General features: G+C 47.7%; 1 protein-coding gene across 1 annotated transcript; it reads left to right on the top strand.

The window, feature by feature from the left end:
- The first annotated feature begins 2,223 nt into the window (after positions 1–2,223).
- On the top strand, positions 2,224–19,099 carry KIF22 (kinesin family member 22). The gene is made up of 14 exons (XM_084883026.1): positions 2,224–2,308; positions 9,657–9,852; positions 11,799–11,926; positions 12,013–12,167; positions 13,080–13,289; positions 13,365–13,595; positions 13,721–13,874; positions 13,985–14,120; positions 16,215–16,383; positions 17,202–17,370; positions 17,697–17,764; positions 18,497–18,709; positions 18,812–18,871; positions 18,958–19,099. Exons 1-14 carry the CDS (start codon positions 2,290–2,292, stop codon positions 19,003–19,005), a joined length of 1,956 nt encoding a protein of 651 aa, XP_084739152.1. The 5' UTR covers positions 2,224–2,289; the 3' UTR covers positions 19,006–19,099.
- The last annotated feature ends 227 nt before the right edge of the window (positions 19,100–19,326 follow it).

The following is a 19,326-nucleotide window of genomic DNA, read 5'->3' as shown; positions in this document are numbered from 1 at the left end:
TCAATTTAGTAGATTTAGCTTTCTGTCTCAGTTTCACTATTCTGCTTGTTCTGGCTACTAGCTTATCTCATTAGCTATAGTCCCAATATACCAACCCCTCACCATCCTCTGGCAACTGCTAATCTATTTTGTCTCTATGGATTTGTTACTGTAATTATTTTTTAATCCTCACCAGAGGATTTTGGAGAGAGAGAGAAGGGAAAGAGCGGAGGATGGGGGTGGAGAGAGGCAGGAAGAGAGAGAGAGAGACATCCATAGAGTGCCTCCCGAATGCACCCAGGCCAGGAATTGAACCCACAACCGAGATATGTGCCCTGACTAGGAATCGAACCTGAAACCTTTCCAGGAGTGCAAGGATGCTCCCACAGATTAAGCCGCCTGGCCAGGACTGTTAAGTGCATTAATAAACAGTTTAAATTTGTTTTAATTTCTACTGTGTTTCCCCGAAAATAAGACATCCTCCAAAAATAAGACCTTACAGGTTTCCTTCTGAGTGAAATATAAGGCATCCCCAAAAAATAAGGCCCCTCCTAGGCTAAACATGAGAAATTTGGTCCACTGATTCTGAAAGAAATGGAGTCACAAGAAATTCACCAGAAAATTCAGGAATTGGATTGTTATGATGATGTTCCAGAAGATGATGACATGATTGTCATTGAATAAATGAGTAAATTTTTGATACTGTAGGATTCAGTTTGTCTGGTTTGTGTTGACAACTACCATACTACCATACTGTATACAGGTAATAAATTTCCTTTATTTTCATTTAACAATAAATGTGTACCGTATTCTTCTTCATGGAAAAATAAGACATCCCCTGAAAATAAGACCTAGAGCATCTTTGGGAGCAAAAATTAATATAAGACACTGTCTTATTTTCGGGGAAAGAGGGTAATAGAGTAAACATGGACAGATAAAACCCACATAAACAAAAGATCAGCCGAAACCGGTTTGGCTCAATGGATAGAGCGTTGGCTTGGGGACTGAAAGGTCCCGGGTTCGATTCCGGTCAAGGGCATGTACCTTGGTTGCGGGCATATCCCCGGTAGGGGGTGTGCAAGAGGCAGCTGATCGATGACTCTCTCTCATCGATGTTTCTAACTCTCTATCTCTCTCCCTTCCTCTCTGTACAAAATCAATAAAATATATTTAAAAAAAAAAAAAAAAAAAAAGATCAATGGGGCTTCCATTTTTAAGAACGTAAAGGGATTCCAAAGCCAAAACATTTGAGAACCACTGGTCTAAGATTTGCTTTTTATTTTGTTTTTTAACAGGTCGGACGTAATGTTGTAAACAAGGATCCTAAGAGCCGGCACAGACAAAGGGGCGGTGAGGGCTTGGGGCGGGGGTGGGGCGGGGGCGGGCTGGAGGCGGTCTATGGGGGAAAAAGGGGGACATATGCAATACTTTCAACCATAAAGAATTATTAAAAATAGATAAACAAACAAGAGGCCATGATCTTCCCTGAGTAAGTTACCAGTCAGGAAGGGGACTGCCTAACAGACAGCTACGGGCTAGGGGACCTAGGCTGAAGCTGACTAAGGAACTGACCAGGCCCGCCTTTCCCGCACACTATGTTCAATGTTGTTACAAACAAGGCGACATGCGACCTAAGGGGGCCCGTCCAGCCTCTGCTCCTCACTTGGTGGCTCCGGCCTCGGGTTCCGCGTGAGGACGGACCGCAGGGCGGTCCCCGCGGCGCGGCCCCCGCGGCCCGCAGAGCCGCCCCGTCTCCGCGCCAAACAGCGGAGGAAACACCTCCACAACGAGAAGACCGTTCCCGGCCGTTTAGAATAATCCCGTTTCCACGCAACATTTTCCTTATTTACATCACCTCTTCTACCACGAAAATAGTATTCGGCGTAGGGAAATTTTTGGATAAATTGATAAAGTGCCTTCAATCACTGTCTGCCTGATTCGTACTAAAATTCGTAGTTATTTGAGGGGGGGGAAATGAGGCGAAATGTCTGCACTTACGCAAGTCTACGCCTCGAACCCGGGCGGCACTCAGCGGCTCCCCCAAAGGCCGCTGCCGCCGCCGCCTCGGGCGCCCGGGTTCGCCCAGGGGCGGGGGCCGGGACCTCAAGGGCTGCGAGGCTAACGTACGCGCATGCGCTCCCAGGCGGGGACCCTTTTTCGTGCTGGACTTCTGGGCGAGCCCTAGAGGGCGGGGTAATTGCAAGGCTTCCGGCGGCGAATAGCCCTGATTGGTGGAGCCCAGAGAGGGCGGGGCACCGGGAAATTCGAATACGAGAGGCGGGTCTAAGGAGGCAGCTGAGGCGACGCGAGATGGCGGCGGCGACGTTAGGTACGTGAGCCGGGCCCGGGCTGGGAGGTGTGGAGTCTGGCGGGTGCCGTGCCAGTATCTGGCCCGGGCTCCGGGGGTTGCCCCGGAGGGGTGGGGAGCCCGGCGATCGTGGGAGCCGCAGGTCAGCCCACCTCGCTCTTTCCTTCTCACTGTTTCCTACTCTGCGCGGAACAGCACCCTCGGGCTGAGACCTGACTTTGGCACTTAAAGCCTCTTGTGAGCCCATTGACTGCAGTTTTCCTCTGTGAGCTTCAGTTACTGGCAAAATGAAGACGGTGATCCCATCTCGGGAAATTACGTGATAAGCGAGCGAAAAGTGGCAAACACTCCAACCGTGAGGACGAAAACAAGGGAGCTGGATGTCGGTTTAGGGCCAAGGGTTCCGTGTGGGATGAGTTGTTTGGGTGCGGGGAGATCCCTGGGAGAGACAGGAGGGCAGGCCGACGGTTAGACGGACTGCAGCTGTGAGTTGACAGCATAATCTGTGCTGAGAACACAGAAAAGGGAAATAAGGGGCTGTTGGTTTTTGTTTTTTTCCACTCTAGCCGTGGAGATCAATGCAGCTTTAGAGTTGGAGAGACTGTTAGGATAGTCAGAATCTTGTACGTGTTTATGTCTCTGCTCTCTTCCTGTGGACTGAGTTCTGGTCTGTGGCTGTGGTGGGCACCACAGTCATTTCTTGGAGTCCCCTCACTGTCTGTCAGGCCCTGTGGAGAAGCAGCGCTGTTTAGTATCGATAGAATGTCAAACACATGCCGAGCCCTTGCTAAGTACCAGGCACAGTTGTTAGGGTTATATGGTGATGGGTCATTTAATCTCCACTTAGTGCTATTATTGTCTCTGTTATACAGATGAGGAAACTGAGGGATAGATGGGTTAAATAGGTTAACACAACTGGTAAATATTGAATTCATACTCAGGCAGTCCACCTCTAGAGCCCCTACTCTTAGCCATTACGTCCAAGCACATAAAATTCCTGCTGTCTGAGCACAACCCGCTCTTACCCTCCCAAGACCCACTGTGTCTGGTACATAGTAGGTATCATAAAAACACTTGAATGAATATGGTCGCTTCTCTAGAGGAGCTTATAATCTGTTTTAGTAGATAGTCATTTAAACATTTAATAACATGAAAACATTTAGTAGTCACTTAAACAAATAATAATATATAAATAATCTGCTATAGAGAGTACAGAATCTGAAGTAAACCCTTGGGTATTTTGGAAGGACTTTTTAAGGAAGCAATATTTGAGGTGTGTTTCAAAGGTTGGATAGGAGTTTTCTAGACTTTGGTGAAGCAAAAAGACTACCAAGTGATTTCTTTAAAAAGAGAGGCAAAAGATGCTCAGTATAAAAGAGGAAAGAGTTAAGTACACGAAGCTTGGGAATTGTAGGAGAGGGGGAAATTAGAAGAAATAGCGGCGCCCAACCTCAGCGCTGCTTTTCTGAACGGGAGAGACTCTTGTCCTGTAAGCAGTTGTTTCCAGGTGCCTCCTCCCTCTCCTGGGCCAGGAGTTTTGGAGGAAGAACGGCAGAGAGCCACTTGTATGATGAAAACAGAAAGGAACAAGTGAATACTTTGTTAGCATATTCATCACATCTTAATTTGTTCAGCAAATACTCTCTGAGAGCCTACTCTGAGCTAGGCATTGGGGATGTAAAGGGAAGCAGAGTAAGATTTATTTTCACTCAGTGTACAGCTAGATGGAGAAAACAGACAAATACGCAGTTATAGTGGCGTGTGATTAGTGCCCGGATGGGGGTTACAGTGAGCCGTGGAAGCACCTAATTGAACCTTCAGGGGTCAGTCGCTTTAGCAGGGAAGGCTTGTTAGAGGAAGGAAGGTGTGCGGATTTACCTCGATCACTTGGCCGGGGTGGGTGGACAGAGATATTCCAGGGAGCTAGAATAGCACATGCAAAGGCCCAAAGGTGTGAACAACATCGTGTGTGTGGGAACTGAAGGAAATTCATTGTGGCTGAGTGCTTACAGCAAGCATGTCAAACTCAAAGGCTAGTAAGGGACAAATAAATAAGGTTTAAGTTTATGTGGGCCCCATCCCCCCCAAAAAAATAAAGCTTCAATTTTCATAGAAACGGGTTTATTTTGATAGAGACAATCTGAATACAAAGGGCTGAAATAAATGAGTCATCATTAACATAAAATAATAGAACACTTAAATAAAAGTTAATATTTTTTTATGAACATTAACTTACCAGACACTGAATATCTGCACAAATTAATAAGTGTAACACAAACCTATTTTTCTTCTCTGAAAGTAAAATATTTCCTGTTGTGTACACCAAACAAGTCAGTCCTAGACTAATGTGGCAATCCGCTGCTAAAATATTCGCTGCTAGTATTAGTGGAGAGGAACGGTGTACCTGCGTGTAAGGTGCGTAATCGTAAGGTGTGATTATAGTAATCAGCCATTAGTAAACATTGTAGTTCATTATTAATAATTATGTATAACAGTATATTGTAAAAATTAAGTTTTACAAAATTTTTATTAAAATGTTTCTTACATACCATTATATTGGCTGGGCAGCAAAAATATTGTGGGCTGCTGTGCGGCCCGTGGGTCATGAGTTTGACATGCTTAGTTCACAATGTAAGGAAGGAAATGGAGAGTGATTTGAGGTGAGTGAGTCTAGAGGCAGAGAGACAGATGGGAAACTGTTGAGATGATGACCTTGGGATAAGCTTGTACAGTGGGAAGAGAGAAGTGGCCTCATTTAAATAGGTAGAATTGGCCGGGACTGGTTTGGCTCAATGGATAGAGCGTTGGCTTGGGGACTGAAGGGCCCCGGGTTCGATTCCGGTCAAGGGCATGTACCTTGGTTGCGGGCATATCCCTAGTAGGGCGTGTGCAAGAGGCAGCTGATCAATAACTCTCTCATTGATGTTTCTAACTCTCTGTCTCTCTCCCTTCCTCTCTGTACAAAAATCAATAAAATATATTTTAAAAATAAAATAAAAAGGTAGAGCCGAAACCGGTTTGGCTCAATGGATAGAGCATCGGCTTGGGGACTGAAAGGTCCCGGGTTCGATTCCAGTCAAGGGCATGTACCTTGGTTGTGGGCATATCCCCAGTAGGGGGTGTGCAAGAGGCAGCTGATCAATGACTCTCTATCATCGATGTTTCTAACTCTCTATCCCTCTCCCTTCCTCTCTGTACAAAATCAATAAAATATATTTAAAAAAAATAAAAATAAAAAAAATAAAAAGGTAGAATTGACTTATGTAATGAATAACGGACGTGGGGAATGAGAAAGTGAGTTAACCAAGATTCCCCTCTTTGGGTTGGTGCCTGTCATTTCCGTTAGGGAGCACAGGAGGAGGATGACGTTGCAGAGAGATGGGGAAGAGTTCAGGTGAGGACAGGTGGAGTTCCAGGTACCTTCAGCCCTGTAAGATGTCAGGGCAGCAGCCTGGAATGTAGATCTGAAGTTCAGGAGAGAGCTCTAGTGTGGAGGTCAGTTCATCAGCTTTAAGATGGAAATTAAAGCCGAGAGAGCAGGTGAAATGAATCCGAGTAGTGGTTTTCAACTAGAGGCAGTTTTGTTTTCCATGGGGAAACTTGTGTGGAGTCATTTTTGGTTGTTGAAATTGGGGAGAGGTGGACAAAATGCTATGGCATATGTGTTTAATATGTGAGCCACATATCCCACAATGCATGGACAGCCCACCACAAGAATTATCCAAACTGAGCTTCCCTGGTCTAGAGAGAACAGAATGAGCCTAGGAAAAACTTAAGAATAGCAGAAACTGAGAAGGGGTGAAGTGGCATGGAAACGAGGGAAAAGTGTATTTCCCAAAGGAAAGCAATCAGGGTATTGAATTCTGCTGGGAAGTCAGAGATGAAGGGGGCGGAGCATGTCCACTAGATTCAGCAGTAAGGAGGCCGTTGGTAACCCTGCTGAATCGTGAATACAGACGCTAGTTGCTGCCTTGAGAAATAGCATAATAATAACAACAACAATAGCTAACATATACTGAGAGCACTTGCTGCCAGCACTGTACTAAACATTGTATGTATATTTTTTCTTTGACTTGCAATCTTTTGAGGATACTGTTATTTTTACATGTATATTGAAATACTGTTATTTTTATAAAGAGAAACAGTCTTCAAGACATTAAGCCTTCCTAAGGTCACACAGCTGGTAGGTGGGACTTGTCTCAGACTCCAAGGCCCATAAGGATACAAAGAGGAAGGACTGAGATGGCCTGAGGAATCATATAATGAACTTTGGCATTTGACCTTTCTTTGAAGTTTCCTCTGTCACTAACTAGCTGTTGACACGGGCAAGTTAGCTAACCTCTATTGATGTTTGCTTAATTGAAAAATGGGGGATATGCCCAGTAGATAGAGCGTCAGCCTACAGACTGAAGGGTCCCAAGTTCGATTCCAGTCAAGGGCATGTACCTTGGTTACGGGCACATCCCCAGTAGGGATTGTATAGGAGGCAGCTGATAGACGTTTCTCTCTCATTGATGTTTCTAACTCTCTATCCCTCTCCCTTCCTTTCTGTAAAAAATCAATAAAATGTATTTTAAAAATAAAAATGGGGGATAAATATAAAACACTTACTGAGCTTTTACCAAGAACCAAGTACTTTTACATGAATTACCTTATTTGTTGCCTTAATAACCCAAAGAGAAGGTATTTTTATTTATTCCCATTTTACAGGTGTGGAAATTAAGGCATAGGAATAGATAATTATTTCTTTAGGTCAGTTAGTTGTAAGTGGTAGAGTTGGGATTTGAACACAGGCTGCCTTACCTTGAATAATGAACCTACCTGCTGTATGCTAGTTATTGCATTGGAATTTTATATGTTACTTCATTTAATTCTCATTAAGCCCTTCCAAGGCCCACCCCACACCCTTTTATAGACAAGGAAACTGGGGCAAATGGATGTTAAGTCATTTAATCAGGTTCACAAGCTAATTGAAAATTTAATTTCTACTTGTTGCTGACTTTCAGGATTGCCATGAGGATCAAATTAAAACTACATGTGCTTAGCTAGAAGATGTCAATGGAGGAAAAGGGGGACCATATGTAATACTTTCAACAATAAAGATTTAAAAAATTAAATTAAATAAAACTACATGTGCTTGGTAAACCATAAATTGAGAAATGGTGCAATTAGCTTCATTTGTCAGGTGAAGGGACAGAGGCCAGTTTTGAAATAAATAGGCTACCTGCTTATGGGTAGTAAGTCGTACTTACGCATAAGATGTTTTCTAGCCTGGCCAGTGTGGCTCAATGATTGAGTGTCGACCTATGAACCAGCTGGACATGCCCAGGTTGCAGGCTCAATCCCAGTAGGGGTTGTGTAGGAGGTAGCCAATCACTGATGTTTCTCTCTCCCTGTCCTTTCCTCTCTAAAATCAAATTTTTTTTAAATATTTTTTTTTAGGGGTAGTGTGTCCACCTTTTTGTCTTGCCGTTTCTGTTCTGGCCAACACATGCCAGCCTCTTGCCTTATATGAGGCCTCTGGCTCCCTGTTACCAGCAAAAAGGATTCAGAACTGCCAAGAACTTGCCGAGTTGGTAGACAATAGAGGCAATATGACATCCTCATTAAAAGCAGGTTTTTGGAGGTGAGGATATCCAGGTTGGAATTTTGCTGTTACTGTTAACCACAGTATGATACCCTCCAACATAAATTAGAGAAATACCCTCCTCATAAGATTTTATTCTTTAGCTCATTCAATCCTCACAAAAAGGGGAGTTTTCAGTTTTATATTTATGTGTTTTCTAATGATCCTCAATGTTTTTTGTAATGACTTAGATTGAATTACCGAAAGCATACTAAACAATGCTTACAGTAGAGAAGGATTGCATGTCAGTGCCTTTTGTAATCTGAACTGGGACAAAAAGAGACTAGGGGCTGCCTCTCAACCACATCCCTTCCAAACAAAGATGTCCACAGTGCCATTCTTTAAAAAAACAAAAAACACAAACAAAAAAAAACATACACTACAGCATTATAGGACTGGGTACATAGAAAATAAACCTGTATAAAATCCTATCAAGAGAAGGCAATCATTAAGTTTGGTGTGTGTGTGTGTGTGTGTATTGTAAATCTCAGATAAGAATGGTTTTAGGTGGGGAGCAAATGTTCTCTTAATCCTTAGGACAACCCTGTCAATTCAAAGTGTGCCGCAGTAGTAGCAGCATTTGGAAATTTGCTAAAAATGCAGAATCTCAGGCATTGCCCCAGGTATTGGAGCTAAATCTGTATTTTATTTCCCCCTTGATATTTTATCCATTGCCTTTTTTTTTTTTTTTTTTTTTTTTTTTTTTGAGAGAGAGAGAGAGAGTAGAAGAAAGGGAGGGATTGAGAGAGGGAGGGAGAAGGGGGAGAGAGAGAGAGAGAGAGAGAGAGAGAGAGAGAGAGAGAGAGAGAGAGAGACAGAGAGAGAGAGATTGGTTGCCTCCAGAATGTACCCTTGACCGGGAATTGAACCCGAGGCCCTTTGGTGTGCAGACCAACCAGTAACCACTAAGCAACACCAGCCAGGGCACTAAATATGCATTTAAACTAGATCTTTCAAGTTACTTGTGTTACAGTCTACACCCGTGGACCTACTTAAAGAGGATGGAAGGAACTGAGGCCAAATTTGGGGCCATCCACAGCATGGCCAAGGTAGAAAAGGACTTCTCCCAAAATGAGCTGTGGCCACTGGCCCTTCCAATAGTAACCCCAAGGCTCGAGCCTCTAGGCCTTCTTTCGTGTCCTTGGTTATGGCGGTCTCTACTCTTCTCAGATACTGGATTGGTTTTGCTTTTAGGCTCTGCTGCTTCCTCTGTTGAAGAGCACAAAGGACAGTGCTATAGTATAGGCTGTGATATAAAGTTATTATCACATGGCCCCAGGTATAAAGTACCAAGGTGCTCACAGGAGATGCTACACCTCTACGAGCTTCATTGATAAAATGGGACTATCTTTCAGGAACACCATATGTGTCTGGCGTGTAGTCAGTGCTTAATAAATGTTAATGCCAGCTGAGTACACGATAGTCCCTGACCCGTATATAATTTCTCACCTCCAATCTCCCCACCATACTCTGCCTGAAACCGTGTATTTGATTCTTCTTTTTTTCTTCCATCCTGCCTCACCAGTTCTCCAAGAGGTCTCAAGCTTTCAAACCTCTATGCTTTTTGCACATGCCATTCCTTCTACCTGGGATGCTTGGCAAGCTCCTATTCATCCTTCAGAGCTCAGCTGTACCAGACACCTCCTCCTCTAACACTCCTACCCTTACCTCTCAGCAAAGCTGGCCCCTGCTTCCTCTGTGCAGTACCATACTTCATGCTGAAACGTCTCTTCTCTCCTCCAGGAGCTGGTCGCTGTCGCCTAAGCAAGGTGGGAACTGTCCGGCGCCCGCCTCCAGCTCGAGTCAGGGTGGCTGTGCGACTGAGGCCATTTGTAGATGGAACATCTGGAGCAAATGATGCCCCCTGTGTACGGGGCCTAGACAGCTATTCTCTAGAGATTGCCAACTGGAGGAACCACCAGGAGACTCTCAAATACCAGTAAGGTTCAGGCATCCTTCTTTCCATCCCTCTCTGAGGCCTGCTCACATATCACTTACCCACATAGTTTCTCAGAGCTGCTTCTTCAGGATTCTCACTCCTTCCTTAGCACTGCTTTGTTCCCCACATCTTCATTTGTTCATTCAGAAAATGTTCCCAGGTGCCCATTGTGATGGGTGCTCTGTGGGGTACTGTACTGTGGGGAAAGACGGGGCTGAATCAGACATACATTACTGTTCAGAGTTTTGTGGGGGAAATCAACACAAAGCAGGGAAGGAGCAACGAAGGTAAGCAGGAGACCCCCCAACTAGGATCTGGGGGAGGCGTGGGGACGGTTGGGGGAACATTAACCAGCCAACCAACCCAGGCTATAGCTGGGTGGTGTCAGATTTAAAGTTCAGACTCCCTGCCCTGTCATCCTAGGCCAGAAGGTGACAAACTACAGCCTGCAGGAGTTTGACCAGGAGTCTTCTTTATAATAAAACTTAATCAGGACATAGCCATGCTCATTTATTTACATACTAGAGGCCCAGTGCATTGATTCATGCACCGGTGAGGTCCCTCAGCCTGGCCTGTGGGGACTGGGTCGAAACCAGCAGTCTGATATCCCCCGAGGGGTCTTGGATTGCAAGAGGGCATAGGCCAGGCCGAGGGACCCTAGTACAGATATAATATCTAGTATGCATATAAGATCTTTGGTTAATCTCTTCCTGCCCTCCCCCCCGCCCCCCTCTGAGATTCATCAGTCTGTTCCATGTTTCCATGTCCGTGTGTTAAGCGTCTGCTTCCTGGTGGTCAGTGCTCATCAGAGCTACCGGTCAAACAGTTGGATACTTAGCATATTAGCTTTTTATATATACATAGACTAGAGGCCTGACATACAAAATTCGTGCACGGGCATGGGGTGTGTTGGGGGGCTGGGAGGAGATTGGTGCTCAAGGTGGGGAACTCAAGGAAGGTGCAGAGGCGCTCTACATGGAGGGGGCAGTCTGGACCGGGTTCCAACATCATTTGCAGGGCTGCGGTGCCCAGCCATCTTACCTGTGGATGCAGTTCCCATGGCAACGAGCAGCAGTGGGCAGGGTTCAAGTCCAGTTCCAGGGGCACTGCTTTCCCGGCCCCCACACCCAGCGCCTGGCGGGACTCCCCTGCCTGCGGTGCCGGCCTTGGGCGTCGCTGTTTCGTCCTCCCCTTCCTCATGGTCCCCAAACCACTGGGACCTGAGGCCAGCCAGGGCAGCAGCTCTTCTTGGGGATCGGGCGGCACAGCCATGCTGGCAGTCCCCGGGCGCGGCCATAGCAGCTGGGGAGATGGAGGTGCAGTGGCTGGACCTGCCAGGGCTCCCTGCTGCTGCCCTCCGCCAGAACTCCGAGCTTGGGAGGCTACGGTGTACGCACTGCTGCCTTTATCACCGCCACAACTCCAGCTGAGCTGCTGCCCACCATGCTCCCCGCTTCAGCTCCTCCTCCAATTGGGGGTCAGGTCGGCCCCACCCCCCAATCGACCCGCCACCCCTGCCGGTCGCCTCTCTGCCCACTGGCACCTGCCTTGGCTGGCCTGGCATTCAGTCTATTTGCATATTAGGCTTTTATTATATAGGATTGTCTAAAGCTGTTTTCCAGTGTAAGGATAGAGTACTTGTGAAAGGAACATATGGCCCACAAAGCCTATATTTACTATCTGGGCTTTTTTTCTGTGTGTGTGTGTGTGTGTGTGTGTGTATCCATCTCACCAGACTGCAGAACTCCCAAGAACAGAGGCATCAGATTCATCTCTATATTCCTGACATCAGTACAGGGACTGGGATGAAACAGGTGTTCAGTTGGTGCTTTCAAGGGTCTTTGTGTGAGAAAGGGATAGACTTTACATCTGAGGCCAGTATTATCCTCTAGGTCTGGGTGAAATTGGAACTGTCCATTAATTCCCTCCGTTCTTCCTGCCTGCAGGTTTGATGCCTTCTATGGAGAGGGGAGTTCTCAGCAGGACATCTATGCAGGATCAGTGCAGCCCATCCTAAGGCATTTGCTGGAAGGGCAGAATGCCAGTGTGCTTGCCTATGGGCCCACAGGGGCAGGTGAGGAAGCCAGATGAGGAACAGCTATGGGGTAGAGAGGGCTTCGGAGTGGGGCGGGAAATCTCACAGCTCTCATTCTTTCCCAGGGAAGACGCACACAATGCTGGGCAGCCCGGAGCAGCCTGGAGTGATTCCCCGGGCTCTCATGGACCTCCTACAGCTCACCAGGGAGGAGGGCGCCGAGGGCCGGCCCTGGGCCCTCTCTGTCACTATGTCCTACTTAGAGATCTACCAGGAAAAGGTGAGGCCCTGCTCTGGTTGGGGAGGAGAGAGAGAAAGGGTCCGAGTGAAACTTAGTTCTAGAACATAAGTTTTGCTGTATCAAGGACTTTAAACCTGGAAAGAACCCTAACCGGTTTGGCTCAGTGGATAGTGTCCGCCTGCGGACTGAGGGGTCCCAGGTTCAATTATGGTCAAGGGCATGTATCTTGGTTGTGGGCACATCTCCGCGGGGAGGAGGGGAGGTTATGTGTACAGGAGGCAGCTGATCAATGTTTCTCTCTCATTGATGTTTCTAACTCTCTATTCCTCTCCCTTCCTCTCTGTACAAAATCAATAAAATGTATATTTTAAAAACCTGGAAAGAGCCCAGCTGGTGTGGCTCAGTGGTTGAGTGTCGACCTATGAACCAGGAGGTCACAGTTTGATTCTCAGTCGGGGCACAGGCCTGGGTTGCGGGCTCAATCCCCAGTGTGGGGCATGCAGGGGGCAGCTGATCAATGATTCTCTCTCATCATTGATGTTTCTATCTCTCCCTCTCCCTTTCTCTCTCTAAAATCAATAAAAATATATTTTAAAAACAAACAAACAAACAAACACCTGGAGAGTGGTTGGGCTAGCAGATGGTACAACTTTGAGAATCCTGCAGAGAGAAGGAGACTGATCCCCAGAAAGTGAGCTTTGTGTGTCTAGAGCACATGTGTCAAACACAAGGCCCGCGGGCCAAATCCAGCCCGCCAGGCCTTGCAATGTGGCCCGCACCGCGCTGTCATCACTAAACTCCGCTGTCAGTTTATGACATTGTCAGTTTATGACTGTTCAGTAAACCATTCGGCCCGCAAGTTAGGCTGGATTATAGACTTTGGCCCCTTCTCTGATTGAGTTCGACACCCCTAGTCTAGAGAATTGGCCCTCTCTCTCACTGCTCCAATAGGTGATAGACCTCCTAAACCCTGCATCTGGAGACCTGGTGATCCGAGAAGACTGTCGAGGAAACATACTGATTCCGGGCCTCACGCAGAAGCCCATCACTAGCTTTGCCGACTTTGAGCAGCACTTCCTGCCGGCCAGTCGAAATCGGACGGTAGGACCCACTCGGCTCAACCAGCGCTCCTCGCGCAGTCACGCTGTGCTCCTGGTGAAGGTGAGGCCCGCTGATGGTGAGGACCCGGGAAGCCCCTTCGGCCGGAGCTAAGCTGGGCCCTTGTCTTTTCCCCAGGTGGACCAGCGGGAACGCTTGGCCCCGTTCCGTCAGCGGGAGGGGAAGCTCTACCTGATTGATTTGGCTGGCTCAGAGGACAACCGGCGTACGGGCAACAAAGGCCTGAGGCTGAAGGAGAGCGGAGCCATCAACTCCTCGCTCTTCGTATTGGGCAAGGTGGTGGATGCGCTGAACCAGGGCCTCCCGCGTGTGCCTTACCGGGACAGCAAGCTCACCCGCCTCTTGCAGGTCAGGCCGCCCATATCAGGGCAAGGGAGGGTCTTGGGCCTCCTGGGGGTTTGGGAAACAACAGGCAAGAGATGGAAACATGGGGCCTTCTGACCAGTCCATCCTGCCCAATCCCCATCCCTCAGGACTCTCTGGGTGGCTCAGCCCACAGCATCCTCATTGCCAACATTGCCCCCGAGAGATGCTTCTACCTAGACACAGTCTCTGCACTCAATTTTGCTGCCAGGTCCAAGGAGGTGATCAACCGACCTTTTACCAATGAGAGCTTACAGCCTAATGGTGAGGACAGGGGTTGGCAGGAGTGGAAAGGCCGGTCTGGACAGTTTGGGGTTTGCTAAATCCACCAAGCAGTAGCAGAGGCTGACATACCCCCCACCCCATTTTCCTAGTCTTGGCACCTGTGAAACTGTCTCAGAAGGAACTGGTAGGCCCTTCAGAGGCAAAGAGAGCCCGAGGCCCTGAGGAAGAGGAGGTTGAGAATCCTGAGCCCCTGGCACCTCCAGCCTCTGCTTCTCAGAAATTCAGGTGAGCAGATGGGGAGACCTCGGGCATATTCCCTTTCCTGTTGTGTCTGGTTGGGTGCAGAGCAGCAGTGAGTTGAGCCCAGCAGACCCTTGATCTGTGAACCTGTTCCTCTGGTGCTTTGGCCTGGGTCCTCCAGAGGCTTCCTGCTTGAGCACTTCGCCCCTCCCTTTCCGCAAAAACGTCATATTTGGGGGCAGCTGTTTCAAGGACAGGCACTTTGGCTTCTGGCTCAAGGAGTAATCTGGGTCAGGTCTTTTCAGGTCCAGGGGATTAGAGCAAAAGGAGACAGAGATGAAGAGCTGTGTCTCGCTGAGACCTCAGTCTGTGTTAGAGTCCAGTCTCTTCATGACTCTCCAAGGAGCCAGTTGTTGTCATAGCATTTCCCTGCTTCTACCCTCAATCCAAACGAAGCTTCTCTAAACTGAGTCTCTTCTGTGGATGTTCCCTCCGCAGCCCCCAGTTCTGTTACCCTTGTGGGCCAGTGTGCACTAGGCCTCAGGTCACCTTTGTTTCATGGGCCTTGTTTTCTATGTCTCGCCACCTGCCCTCCTAACTCCAAGGAGCCAGTTGCAGTTTTAATATTGCTGTTTCTTCTGAGCCTCCTCTAAACTTTTACTGAACAGAAGTAAGTAAGGAGGCCAAGGATTAGTGCCCCAGGGGGCTGTTGTAGCTGAGGAAGGATGACATACATAAAAATGTGCTTGCTCTAGCCAGTTTGGCTCAGTGGATAGAGCGTTGGCCCATGGACAGAAAAGTCCTGAGTTCAATTCTGGTCAAAGGCATGTACCTCGGTTGCAGGCTCAATCTCCTGGTACTGGTTGGGGCCATGCAGGAGGTAACCAATTGATGTGACTCTCTCACATTGATGTTTCTCCCCCTCCCTTCCACTCTAAAAAAAAAAAAAAAAAGGAAAAATGTGCTTGTTCACTCAGAAACACCTCTCTCAATCTTGTCTTCTCAAGCCATTTGTCAACAGTCCCCTCTTCTATGTGCACAAACTCAAACTCAGAAACATATATACTTGCACATCTGTATCACATGTGAACAGGCAAGGTCTCTGCCAAGTAGGCATTCTAAGGGTGAGCACAGAGATGGGACGCATCAGACCTAGCAGACCCTGACCTCAGAGGGCTCACATTTTAGTAGAGGAAATCAGACGGGAATATCAGTACGTGATATGAGAAGGTAGTACAGAGTATAGTAAGCATGGAGAAGTTGCTTGTTCTGTGAGAGCTAGGAAGGAATGGCTTCTAACGTTCATCCATATCTCCTGATCCTGCTCTTCTAGGTAATCGTACACACAGAACAGGGCAATCCCTGTCGCTGAGGAGCTAGTTCAGTGTAGGAAAGAAGATGCACAATCAAGTTGGGCGTCATGAGAGAGGTGGCTTCAAGTTCACTTTGAATGATAATTGAGATCAGATGTGAGGGGGAAATTCAGACAGAAGGGACAGATGTTAGGCATTGTAATGCTCAGGTCTGTACTTGAATAGGCCTTTCCTGCTGCCCTCAGGAGAAAGCCTCGAGATTTGAGGTCTTCAGTGGCTTTCAGAGCCCTGTTGGAGATGACTTCCTCTGAAGCTTCCCTGACCGCTCCTCCAAATGGATAGGCACATAGGCTCCGAATTCCTGTGTTCATTAAACGCTTGTTCTCGCCCAGCTGGTGTGGCTCAGTGGTTGATCACTGACCCAAGAGCCAGGAGGTCATAGTTCAATTCCTGGCAGGGCACATACCCAAGTTGTGGACTTGGTTCCCCAGGATGGGGTGTGCAGGAGGCAGCCGATCAATGATTCTTTCTCATCATTTTTTTTTTTCATCATTGATGTTTCTATCTCTCCCTCTCTCTTCCTCTCTTTGAAATCAATAAAATATTTTTAAAAAGCTTGTTTTCATCTGATCTGGTATTCCTGAGGATAGTGATCTATCTCCATACTGCACACAGAGAGTTTGGATGATTTGCTCAATTATCCAACAAGTTAACACCAGACTTCTGGAACCACATAGAACACCAAGTTAAGGCCCAATGAGGAGAATCCTGCTCTGCAGAGGGTGATGAGAGAAGTAGGCGGGGAGCAACCTCTTTGTCTGCTCAGCTCCCTACAGAAGCTAAGTAGCATGGACCCCGCCATGCTGGAGCGCCTCCTGAGCTTGGACCGTCTGCTGGGCTCCCGGGGGACCCAGGGAACTCCTCTGCTGAGCACCCCAAAGCGAGAGCGAATGGTGCTCATGAAGACCGTGGAGGAGAAGGATTTGGAGATTGAAGTAAGTGTTAGAAAGGTGGGGGCTGGGATCCCCGTTTCCCTTGAGAAGCAATCTGAGGATCTTCAGATGAGGAAGGACGCTGAAAGGCTAGAACTAGCACCCAGTTTTCACCCCCCACCTGAGTCCTTCTGTTTTTTCAGCCTCTGTTTGGATGTCTTTAGCATGGCTTAGGTTTGAAAAATGAGATCAGATGTGTGTGGGAGGGGGATGGGAGAGGGAATTACAGGGAAAAGGAACAAATGGTCCTAGCTGGTTTGGCTCAGTGAATAGAGCTTTGGCCTGCAGACTGAAGGGTCCCTGGTTCAAGTCCGGTCAAGGACACATGACTTGGTTGCAGGTTCGATCCCCACTAGGGGGACATGCAGGAGGCAGCCAATCAGTGGTTCTCCTCATTAATGTTTTTCTCCCTTTCCCTTCCTCTCTCAATCAAGATATTGTTTTAAAATAAAAAGGACAAAAAATAAAATAAAAGGGAAAAATGTAAGATGTTGCCATTTTGGAAAACCTAGTAATCAAATTAGAACTCTGATTGAATAGTCCCTCCTTTTAGTATTTTAAAAAGGCTTGCTCCATCTCTGGGCAGCTCTAATCATTAGAAAGCCCTTAATTGGGCTCCAGTTGTCTCCTGGTAGTTTCCATTGGCTCTCACCCTGCCCTCTAGGGCAGCAGTCGCCAGCCTTTCAGACCTCACAGACCACCGGTCGGCAACCACTGCTCTAGGGCCTTGGAGCCCTGCAGACTCACTTTCCTAATCCACTCCTTCAAGTTGCCCTAAAGTTGGTTCTGGGTCACATCTCTCCCTTATCCTTTCCCAACAGAGGCTTAAGTTGAAGCAAAAAGAACTGGAAGCCAAGGTGCGGGCCCAGGAAACTGTGGACCCAAAAGAGAAAGAGAATTGCTCTCCCACAATGCCCCGACCTCTTGCCCGCCGCACAGTCACAGTGGCTAAGCCCCTCAAAAAGGCTGTGGTGCTCCCCCTACAATTGAGTAAGTTTGGTTCTGGGGGCCAGCCAACCGATTTCAGGAGGGAGGAGGGTTTGGAACAGTATGAGGAGGGTCTGAAATAGATCTGATTCTCTGCTCTCAGGCATTTAGTACCATGGGGTAGACTGACAAATGCATGATGGATTATCATACAAGACCAGCTGAGATCTCTTTCAAATACTGGCCTAAGAAATGTCATGTGGAAACACAACAAAAGAAGAGCTTAACTTGGGGTGGAGGGAAACTGGGGAATCGGAAATGGGAGAACCAAGTGGCTATCGGGGAGGGTGAAAAGTAGTTTCTGTAATGACTCCACTTCTTTCTTTCAGTTCAGGAGCAGGCAGCATCCCCAAATGCTAGCATCCATATCCTGAAGAAGAAAAGCCGCAAGAGAAAGGTCAGAGTAGTTGGAGGCTTCGGTTATACTTAGAGCCTGGAAGTAAGGGAGGGAGCAATGACCATGGAATCACATGACCTGTCAGAACATTTATCAGCTATTTACAACTCTTCCAAGTTGCTTATGGTCTAAATACAGAAGTAACTCACAGGACATTTAGGATGAATTGTAGTGTTATACATGTACAATACTTAGCAGAGTGGTTTTCTATTATTTTTACTTACCTTCCTTCCTGAAAGCTCTCACACTCAGTAATTCCTTAGCTAGTATGGTATGTATCCCTGGTCCTGCCCTCTATAAAAGTACGAGCCCATGTAGGGAAACAATGACTTAAACATGGGAGAAATGAAACAACAGTGAAGAACTACCTAAAAACGGAGATGGCTGGGGGAGGTGCCACTTATTACCTTCTATGTGCTTTCCTAGCAGTGAAAAAGAGCTGGTTCTTTTTTAGAAATCTGGCCCCTCTATGTGCTTTATGTTCATTGACTCATTTGACCTTCACAGCGATTCTATTAACCATTCTTTCACAAGTTGCATAAAATGAGGATAAGATCAGTGACCAGAGGGAAAAGTTCTTGGTCAGACATTTGACAGGAGGGAAAGAGGCTGGAGAGGGCGGGGAAGATAGTTGTTATTAGGCTGCTATCCTTGGCAGAGGAGTCCAAAGCCTGCAGTGGGCTGAGCAGCAAACTCTGCTGTTTTTGTCATTCACCTCTCCCTACCTCACAGTTGGAGGGCCTGGATGCCACAGAGTCCAAGGAAAAGGCTGAGGACTGCTGGGAGCTACAGATCAGTCCAGAGCTACTGGCCCAGGGGCGCCAAAAAATATTAGATATGCTGAATGAGGGCTCAGCCCGGGACCTGCGCAGCTTGCAGCGCATTGGCCAAAAGAAGGCCCAGCTCATCGTGGGCTGGAGGGAGCTCCATGGCCCCTTCAGCCAGGTAATGGCCCAGGGCGGGCAGCACTGGAATGGAGTTGGGTGGGTTAGGGGGAAGGAACCTGGTACGCCCTAGACCACTTGCCCATGGCTGTTGTCCTGCCAGGTGGAGGACTTGGAACGTGTGAAGGTCATGTCAGGGAAACAGCTGGAGTCTTTCCTGAAGGTGAGCCCAAGGCTTGGCCTGGCGCCCTCCCCGGCCTGTGCCCTGCCCCTGGCTCTAACGCTGTTTTCCCTTCCCTCCTGTTGCAGGCGAACATCTTGGGCCTCGCCGCGGGCCAGTACGGCAGCCCCTCCTGACTGCCAACTCCCCTCGTCACTTTGCCTTTTTTTTTTTTTTCCTTTCCAGTCGTTGTATAACCGCTTTTTGTATAAATACAATTTTAATTCCGTTGCTTCAGCCTGGTTCTTGAGGCTATGGGGGTGGGGCCGGTATAGTTGCCCTTGGGACGGCCACAAGCTCTGCTGTAACTTTTTGGGGCGCCATCTTTGGGAAAACATGAAGCAGCACAGGTTTGTGAGTAAACTTGGAGCAGGAAGGGACGGTGGCCCATTGGAAACAAAAAGCCGAAGCCGAAGCCTGAGGACAACAACCGTTAGGCGGGCGCGCGCTTTGAGTTT

This window comes from Pipistrellus hanaki, assembly GCF_964339955.1.
Source record: "Pipistrellus hanaki genome assembly, chromosome: 4".
In the NCBI taxonomy this organism is placed as follows: Eukaryota; Metazoa; Chordata; class Mammalia; order Chiroptera; family Vespertilionidae; genus Pipistrellus; species Pipistrellus hanaki.
This window is presented reverse-complemented; position numbering and strand designations above follow the sequence as displayed.